At 36.3% G+C, this 10,403-nt stretch overlaps 1 protein-coding gene across 1 annotated transcript; it reads left to right on the plus strand.

The window, feature by feature from the left end:
• The first annotated feature begins 1,168 nt into the window (after window positions 1-1,168).
• PRL (prolactin) lies at window positions 1,169-9,968 on the plus strand. Its single transcript, XM_006757283.1, has 6 exons — window positions 1,169-1,196; window positions 3,317-3,501; window positions 5,574-5,681; window positions 7,746-7,845; window positions 7,954-8,033; window positions 9,777-9,968. Exons 1-6 carry the CDS (start codon window positions 1,169-1,171, stop codon window positions 9,966-9,968), a joined length of 693 nt encoding a protein of 230 aa, XP_006757346.1.
• Window positions 9,969-10,403: the final 435 nt, after the last annotated feature.

Genomic DNA, 10,403 nt, shown 5'->3' on the forward strand with positions numbered 1-10,403 from the left:
TAATTGAGAGAAAGTCGTCAACAACTTAGTTTATATTCATTATAATCATTTCATTTAGGAAATCTCCAAAAGGCAAATGGAACTTTTGAGCCCATGAAAGATTAATTTTTGTCACTTTAGCCCTGGAGTGGCTTCAGGTCAGAGAAATAAAATGATCATATGTTTATAGCAGTTTATCAACCCCTGTCCTTAAAGAACATGGCAATGATTGCCTAACATTTTGTTTTACTATGTCATATATAGGATGTGTGTATGCAAGTGTGTGCTTGGGTTTGCCCTTGAAAACCACTATGCCGCTTTCCCAAAATAAATTTCCTAAGGCCAGGAATGATTTCCTGATCATCTCCAATATGGGTACAAAGCAATGTTTGTTAAATAATTCATTTCCCAGCCTTTTTACAACCCTCCTGATTCTCCTTGAAGCAATAATCTTTCTGACATCTACCTTGACTAATTACTTTTTCTGTATTCTTGACATGTAATCTCTCCAAGCCTCAGTTTTTTAATCTGTAAACTGGAGATGATAATATAAGTTTACATATATGGTAAAATTAAAGGTATAAGCAAATAAAATGCACATTTAAAAACAATGTACAAGACATATATATCATTAAGACAAAGAATAAAATGTAAAAACAAGAAAAAAGAGGAGTATAATAAGAATATAACAAGGAACAGAAAATATGATTTTCTCAATCTTTATTTCCTGGTATTTAGTGTGTCAGTTTTGAAATCTTGACCACCTAGCAAATTTGAATGAAAAAAAGGAATACCCTTTGGTAATACATGAGACACTTAAGTGAAATATAATGCTACATTCAAGAAACTGAAGAGAGATAAAGGTAATATTCAAAGTAAATGACTTCTAGAGTTTTAAAGGTCCTCTAACACAAACTAGTTTCCAGATCTTACTTCATTAGTTTTCTCATTTCCTTTTGGTCCAGTATTTCTTCCTACATATGAATAAGAAATAAAATACCATTTGATGTTTGAAATTATGGGGGTAATCTCATTGACGACAATAGATGACTGGTAAAGGGAAGGAAATACTTATTAACAACATTCATAAAGATGTCAAAGGTTTATAAAGCCAATATCTGGGAAAGAGAAAGCTGTGGGACTACCAGGTCTTCTCTGGCGAAGGGTGTTTCCTGAAATTATCACCACCATGGACAACAAAGGGTTGTCACTGACAGGTATGTACAGCAACTCACTGAGTTGTTAGCTTTATCAACACTTCTTTGAGGGTATAAATCAGAAAGTTTAGCTAATATTCTCTTAGCAATAGGTTTCAGGTTTACAGAGTTTAGAAAAGTAATCTAATCACTGCTCTATAAAGCAATTGTACAAGGGCACAATAGACTAAAACAGTGGTTCTCAAATGGATGAATCCTTCTTCTAGGGACACATCTTAATGTCTGGATATGTTTTTGGTTGTCTTAACTGGCGGGTGGAGTGTTACTGGTACCTAGTGGATAGAGGTCAGAAATGCTGCTAAACAAACTACAATGCACAAGAGAGCCTCTAGAACCTACAGACTGGGTCCTTTCTAAATGACAGAAACTCAGTTCTCACAGTTCTAGAGGTTGGAGTACCAGGAATTATCCCGCTCAAAATGCCAATAGTGCCAAGGTTGAGAAACCCAGGACTGGAATAAGACCAAAGTATCTTTAGGTCTAATTTATCACAAATCCAGAAGGCAGAGATTAACATTTTTTGGTCCCCAGGTCTCTTACATGATTTTCTCAAGATGAGTCAACTTGTTGAAGTTTGAACTCTGAAGCCATAATGTAGACAATATCTGTAGATAAAATATCCAGCTACATTTCATGACTACATTGTACAGAAAATAACCATTTTGGAAACACATTTTTTAAAGAAAATTAAAAGTCTGTTATATTAATCAACTCACAACATGAATATTTTTATTGTGCAGCCAGAAGTTATTTAGTTAACATATTTTCATATATTTTGAAATATTTTGGTTTAGATATTTTTTCACACAGAAATCTTTAGCACTTGCCTAGTTTTATCTCATACATATCCACTTACATTTATTGAATATTTCTTAAAATTTTAATTTTCTGATCAACACATTTTAATACCAGATATTCTTTTGGAGTCTTTGCTATTAAAAGGTGAGTTAAATATATTGTTTCTTACCCTTTGAAAGTGTAAATTATTGATATGTAATAAGTCCACATCTATCCATCTACTGAGAGGACAAATTGATGACTAAATCATCTCAGATAATTGTCAAATATTTTAAAGTAGGTGTTTTATAGACGGAGCAGGGGAAAAAAATGGGTAAAATAAACTTTCTAGGGCCTCTGTTATCATGCAATCAAAGGTTAAGCATTGTTCTTTACATGTAATGGCAATGGCCTCTGGAAGCACTGAGTCATCATGGGTGGGACATGAGAAAGTGACGAGATGTGTGTGATGGGTGGGACATGAGAAAGTGACAAGATGACAGTATGGGTGTCCTCCACCTGCTCATAAAGGGATGTAGGGGGAATCCCTTCAACTCGCTAAGCCTCTAGTTCATCAGTATGATTGGGTGATAATAATGAAGGCCGAAGCTATCTCACTGGGCTACTGTGAAACAATTTTTTTAAAATATTAAAAATTTTGGCAAAGTAGCAAGCAGATGCATGGGGTTTTAAAGTGAGTTAGCAGATCTAGTCTACAGCATCATTTTTGATGTTAGAATTCTCTTCATATTCAACATTGGCAATCAGTCAGACATGTGCCTATTCTTATCAGTCAAGAAGGTGAAGCAAACAGATCAACTGCCATTTCAGTGTCTAAAATGCAAGTATTAGTCAATATAGTAGTAAACAAAATTTATAGGGGACCCTTTCCCCCTCCCTACTTGAGAGTCTGTACTGTTCTTCAATAAATCCCCACCTTTGCTATACCAAAATATAAAATAAAAAATTTACAAACTCTAAGAGAGCCAGGCTGCTGAAAAGCTGCAGAAACTCCCAAGGCACTAAACTATCTTATGAGAATGACCTAAACACTCTGGCTCAGAATTAATTTAAGCTCCAAATGCTTACAAGTTATAGAGGCACTTCTGGAAGCAGTACAAACATGCAGGGACTAACCTACTTTTCTGACTATATATCTGTGCAAATATAATTATATATGTACATTTACACAGTGGAAAGTGTTGATTCTTCCCCACCCCAGCTATTAAAGTACCAAACCATGCTGAGGGCAATGTGGAGAGATAAGGCTGTCCTCCACAAGATGACTTTTGATAACCTCAGCTGAACAGATCATCTGAGAACGGCTCCTGTTTCTATTTAAGGAGAGCCATCCCTGCTGGTGCTGGTGCTGATGTCAAGCCTGCTCCTGTGCAAGAATGTGGCCTCCATGCCCACCTGTCCCAGCGAGGCTGTCAACTGCGAAGTGCCCCTCGGAGACCTGTTTGACCGTGCAGTCATCCTATCTCACTACATCCATAACCTCTCCTCTGAGATGTTCAGTGAGTTTGTAAGTATCATGCTTCTTGGTTCTTCCCAGAGGAACCTTCATGTGAATGACTGAGCTATATCATACTTTAAACAAGAAAGCCACACAAGCCACATTTCAAATAATGCACCTTAAGGGTCAAAGAAGGCATTGGTAAATGAAATGTAGAATAAGAAGAGAGGGACAGTTTCAGGAAATCCCAACGATTTTTAAAAAATGTATTTTTTAATTTCCTTTAATTCATTTTGTTTTTAAGAATTTCCAAAAATGTTCAAGCATCCATGCTAGTCATCTGAGGCTGCCATACAAAATACATACATCTTAGATAATGGAAATGTATTTTCTCATATTTGTGGATGCTGTGACATCAAGGTGCCTGAACGGTCAGATTCTAGTAAGAGCTTTCCTCTTCTCAGCTTGCCTTCTCACTGTCTCCTCACATGAAGGCTCTGGGAGATGGAGAGAGGGACAGAGAGAGCAAGAAAATGAGAATGAACCCTAACTGGTTTGGCTCAGTGGATAGAGCATCAGCCTGCGGACTGAAAGGTCCCGGGTTTGATTCCGGTCAAGGGCATGTACCTTGGTTGCGGGCACATCCCCAGTAGGGAGTGTGCGGAGGGCAGCTGATTGATGTGTCTCTCTCATCGATGTTTCTAGCTCTCTGTCCCTCTCCCTTCCTCTCTGTAGAAACTCAATAAAATATTTTTTTTTAAAAAAAAGAGAGAATGTGAATGAGAGAGTGAGAGCTAGAGGACTCTCTGGTGTCTCTTCTTATAAGGCCAGTAATCATAGTGGATCAGGGCTCCACTTTCATGACCTTAATTATCTCCATAAAGACCTACTTCCAAATACAGTACATTGGGAATTGGGGCTTCAACATGTGAATTTGGGATGGCAGGGGAGACAAACACTTGACATAAAACACTTTTAGGTAGGGCTGAGGAGAAGAAAGCATGTTGATTTCTTGCCCTTGCATGTAGGGTATATTTCTCCAAGGTATTCTTCACTGCAGATATATAATAAATGAGAATTGCACTGCAATGAATTGGGTGTGTTGGACAAAGTTAAACTAAACTGAATGCATGTTAGGAAAAGAAAGCAAGTAATAATAGCTAGCTGTTCTGAAAATCAAAAATGCTATGAATTATTGTTCTAAGATTTCCAGGTTTAGAACTACAATAGGAAGATTTGTTTAGAAATGGAAACAATTATTTTCTTTCTGATTAAGGTACTTTGGAAGTCAGATGTTAACTCTTTTAGGTCAATCAAAGATCAGACAATGGATTAGAACTTCAATAAATCAGAGTCTCCATGAAGAATGTGGTTTAATGTTTATAATAAATGTATATTTATATAGTTATTTTTCACAGTAATTGTTATTTTATACATTTTTGACTGGCCATCTTTTATCTTCCAAATATTTCTAGTAATCTCTTTAAATTTCCACAATGTTTGCTAACGATTGGTTTTTCTCTGTCAATGTGTTAGCATAGATTTTTCTGTTCTTATTCTCAGTCCATTGCTTAATTTTTTTTTGTTTTTCTGATTTATCACTTCATCATGATCAACAAATTGCATTCTGCAGCTACAGTGAAGATTGTATATAGTTATATAGATTTAGAGATTAGTCAAAGAAAAGTTTCAATTTTATAATACCCATTAAAGGAGTGTATCCATTTGGTCCTACATAATCAAGAGTTTAAAATGGCAAAATATAGGCTCATATGCACAATCACATTTGGTTCAAGTATTAAATAAAGATGATACTTAATAAATATTTAATATTTCACATTCTTTATATTTCTAGTATTTGCTTTCCATATAGTGATGCATAAAAAGAATAAAATTAAGGAAATAGCAAAAAAAAGGAAGAACTTGGAATTTAGAAAAGTTAGTTGAAATAGAACTGTTTATAGAGATAATGGAAAGAAAGGGTAGGGAAAAGGGCAACTTTCTTATTTCTTTAGTTTTATTTTTTGTGGCTATAATTTTTTAAAAATTATACAACTATCAAAGGTGTTAATATTTTAGAATTGGGTTTAATTCATTTAATGCTCAAACAACCCTCATTGAATTTGCTCTATCACTTTCAGGATAGACAGTACGCCCAGGACAGGGATTTCATTACCAAGGCCATCAATGGCTGCCACACTTCTTCAATCCCTACCCCCGAAGACAAGGAGCAAGCCCAAAACATGCATGTAAGTCTTTTATCCAGGATTCTCACCAAAACAACAGAGGCAGTACACTGGTATTTCCATGCTGCAGATTATTAGAAGCAGAATAGACAATGGTAACTGCACTTGCCGGGAAGAAGGAGGAAGAGTAAGCAATCAAAGAAAAATAACATTATATAGTTGGTAAATTACCAGTAAAATCAAATGCTGACTAAATATTGTAGCAGCAAAGTAAATAACAGCCCAGCCAGTGTGGCTCAGTGGTTGAGTGTTGACCCATGCATCAAGAGATGGCTAGTTCAATTCCTGGTCAGGGCACATGCCTGGGTTGTGGGCTTGATCCCCTGGTGAGGGGCATGCAGAAGGCAGCCAATTGATGTTCTCTCTCATCAATTTTTCTATCTCTCTCTCCCTTTACCTTCCTCTCTTTCTAAAAGAACAATAAAAATATGTTTAAAAATAAATAAATAAATGTAACAGATCTATAAATTGGCCATGCAGACATGATGGTAACCAATGCTTAGACTAAGGACTGCGTAGATTATACTATGTAAAAGCGTTAGCAGAATTGGACTTCCATGTGTAAAATATAAGGTTTGAAAATAAACACATGGATATGTAAGAAACACAAATCAGTTTTATTTATGACACGGGCTCCGATAAGGACAGCATTTCACATTTCTGACCACCACACCATCTGAGCCATCTCTTCTGGACTTCCAAGGCTCTCCTCCTCATCCTCCTACTTCTCTGACACCTACTTCTTTCTTCCTTTCTTTATTCTTCACTCACTCCTCTGCCAACTCTTACTTCTCAATAATAAGTCTCACCTGAAAGCAGATCCTGTAAAATATTGTTTTGCTTCTCATGATTATGGCCTCTGTTCTGATGACAGCAATGTCTGCATATCAAGCCCCAGTCATTTATCCCAGCTCGAATTTATTATTATTATCATCTCCCTTCTGATTTCCTGCCATAACCACAGTTAACATGATTTAAAAGAAACATCTTCACATATATAATCCCGTAAATTCAATGTCTTCTTTCCTTACAACTTTGTTAATGGTACCGGCATTCTTTCTGTCTGCTAAGCCTATTAATAAATAATTATAATGAGGATAATGATAATAACAATAAAATAAAGGAAGAAAGTGAAAATGGGGAGGAGGAAAAAGAGGGGTTAAATTTATTGATAGCTACTACATTAGCAGACACCTTACAAAGCACTTTATGTGCATTACTATATTTAATCCTCATAAAAAATCCTCTAACACAAGGTGCTATTACTACACTTACTGAGGTAAGGAAATCATGACTTGGAGAGCTGATGGAATTTACACCAGTTACATGGGTAGTAAGCAGTGAGTCTGGGCTTCAGCCAATCCAAAACTCTTTTTATTGTTATGCGACAATACGTCCATTGTGGGTTCCTTTAATGCTGTTATTAATGATAGATAGCATTGTGCCATTTTATTCAGCAGAATATGTCAGTAAATACAGTGCTCCGAGAGCAGCGTGGGGGCAGGAGTTGGTGTGGACTACCGAGCGCATGTTTCTGTATATCGTATCTTCTTCATTGTCTCTTTGTTCCAATTTTATAAAATGAAACTACAAGTCACACAACAATGCATTAATGAATAATTTGATTCATTGATAAGAATGTATCTTTAAATGAAATGATTTGGGCTCTTTGTCATTGACACTGGCGGACTCTACGTTTCCTGAGTCAGGAAAGGCGCTTCTGGAATTCCAACAAAATTCTTTTTTCCCCACGGAAAAGCAAAGCAGTCAAATAGGAATGAATTCTCTGGGTGGGGAAAATGGTAGAATTTCAGAAGAAAAACAAAAGTCTTCATGTCATAAATTAGAACTATCATTAAAAGAAACAGTTACTTAGGCCAGATTTTTAAAAATTTATCTAAGTATAAACCAATTGCTTAAATTTTATATTTTTACAACTTGTCCGTTCCTACAAACTACACACATGTAGGAATAACAAAGATATAGTTAAGTCAGCCTCTGAGCAAAAATCACGTGTCACCCGTGTACTATGCTTATTTTAATGCGATTATTTTAATGGTTGCTTAGCACGAAGACCTTCTGAACCTGGTCCTCAGAGTGCTGCGCTCCTGGAATGAGCCTCTGTATCATCTAGTCATGGAAGTGCGTGCTATACAAGAAGCCCCTGGTACACAAGAAGCCCCTGGGACCCAAGGAACCTTTGCTATGCAAGAAGCCTTTAGTACGCAAGAAGCCCTTAGTACACAAGAAACCCTTGGGACACAAATTACCCCGAATGACATCCTATCAAGAGCCATCGAGATCGAGGAGCGTAACAAACAGCTTCTAGAGGGCATGGAGAAGATAATCAACCAGGTGAGCAGCCCCTTGACACTCCTTTGTTTTTCTCATTAAAGAAAGAAGTGAGCCCTGTGAAGAGGAATACATTTTGAAATACCTCACTCTGTAAGAACAATGTTTAGGCATTTTATATTCTACACTGCTATTAAATAAAGCAGTAGTAATTCGTAGTGATAGGGTCTACTGTAAGTGGATCTTAGCGTTCCACTGTCATATCTGACAGGTGCAGACTTCCCTAGACTGCACACCAATCCATCCAAGCCTTGGCGCTTCTTGGGGACAGGCAGTGAAATAATTTCAATGGCAAGAAACTGGAGAGTATAATCTGCAAGAGAAATGTTTTCCTTAAAGTATTCTAGGACACCTATTATTGACATTCTGCTCATATTCTTCCTCTTTTCTCCCCACATCAAAACATGAGAGGACGGAGAAAAGAGAAAATAAAAATCAGGTTGGATGGTGTTTATCTCCCCCACCCACTCTGTTAGACATTGTTTGGGAAGGAAGGAGATAGAAAAGATGCGACCATGGCATTGATGCTGCTCAACAACCGCTATAATTTCAGTGGGCTACAGAAGAAAAAGTATATCTTTTCTAAAATGTTCTTTATTTTCTAATTTATAGAGTTGCATCATTCTAAATCTTAGTTGAGTGGGGCTTCAAAAATGAAATTGACACATTGCATTTGATCTCCCCAAATAATTTGTCATATTTAGATTGAGGTTATATTTGCAATACAAGTCTCCATTTAGATGGGATCATTTCAATACAAGTGAGGTAATATCTAAACAGTTTTCTGAAGTTCTCAGAAATAATTTATCATCATCTAAAGAAAAATATATGATCATAAAAATAACAGGAGAAATGTTATGTTTTTATTGTATACAAAGTACTTGTTAGCATGTGTCATTTGGTCATTTTCATAGGAGAAGAATATATGAAATACAAAGTACATTTTATCCTTGGAAATACAAAGTACTTTTTACCCTTGGGACATACATAGTAAACACATAGATTTTCAAGTGATTTTCTTCATCACTATGGGCCTAATTTGTTCTATAATACGTCAATTTTAGTTCTTTTTTAAAAAACACACAACACATATTTATTTATTCTTGTTCATATCATTATCCCTGGCATAGTATATTTTGTCATAGGGGTCAAACACACACACAAAAAAAAAACACCACCAAAAAAACAGCAAGCCAACACACACACACACACACACACACACACACACACACACACACACACACTAGTCTCAGCCTTAAAACATCAAGTACAATCCTCATCATATCCTTCTGGTACATATTCTATATGGAGAATATAATCTGTTCAAAGCAGGTAAAAGATCAATGTGACCTGTCACATTGTGACCTGCCAGAAGAAATAAAGTCCATAGTGCACATTAGAGACAAAGTCAGAAAATGAAGAAGTTCCTCAAGTGAGAGAACGGAGGCCAGCTCCACATTGTCCCTTTGTCACATTCATGTCTACATTCAAATAGCAACTTTCTGGTTCTCCATCTAGCATAGGCACACTTCACCTACAATCACGTTCATATGAGAAAGCTTACCCTTGAGTTCTGCTTCTAGTTTTTACACTATAAATAGACTTTTGATACACTGGCTCAGTAACCCGTACCTCTGTCTGGAGAGTTTTACATTCCTATCTCTTCCATAAATCTTAATTCAACAATTAGAAAGAGCAAAGATAAGCAAATAATACTAAAAAAGTCATTATCTTTTTCGTTATTAGGTTCAACATGGAGTCAGAAGAAATGAGCCCCCCTCTCCCTGGTTGGGACTTCCATCTCTGCAAGAGGCCGATGAAGACACTCGCCTTTTTGCTTTTTATGAGCTGATCCATTGCCTACGCAGGGATTCGCATAAGATTGACAACTATCTCAAGGTCCTGAAGTGTCGAATCATCTACGATAGCAACTGCTAAGCTCACATCCATTCCATCTATTTCTGGGATGGTTCTTAATGATCCACCCCATAGCAAGCTTCTTTTAGTTTTATGGCTTTTTAATGCATGCTTGGTGTAATGGTTCTTATCTTAAAAAATAAAAACCGACTTCGTTAGAAATGTCAAAATCTACAAGAGCAATTTGTCAAAGTTTCTTATCTTCACTTAATAGAAAATCAAAAGAAAATTAATCACTATCATTGAGAAGTTCCTATTAAAATTTGTCACAAATAGCAGAAGCTGGCATTACAAATAAGACAATTAACAGCTTACTTTAGAATCACAGTAAATCATGTGAGTCGAATTATTAGAATCAAAGAATTTGATAATTATTAATCATGCTGGTCATGCTAACAAGAAGATTGAAATTCTCAGGATTCTTTCTAAAAGGCAGCCATAGCCTATCAGATAACT

This window comes from Myotis davidii, unplaced genomic scaffold (assembly GCF_000327345.1).
Source record: "Myotis davidii unplaced genomic scaffold, ASM32734v1 scaffold53, whole genome shotgun sequence".
Taxonomy (NCBI): Eukaryota; Metazoa; Chordata; class Mammalia; order Chiroptera; family Vespertilionidae; genus Myotis; species Myotis davidii.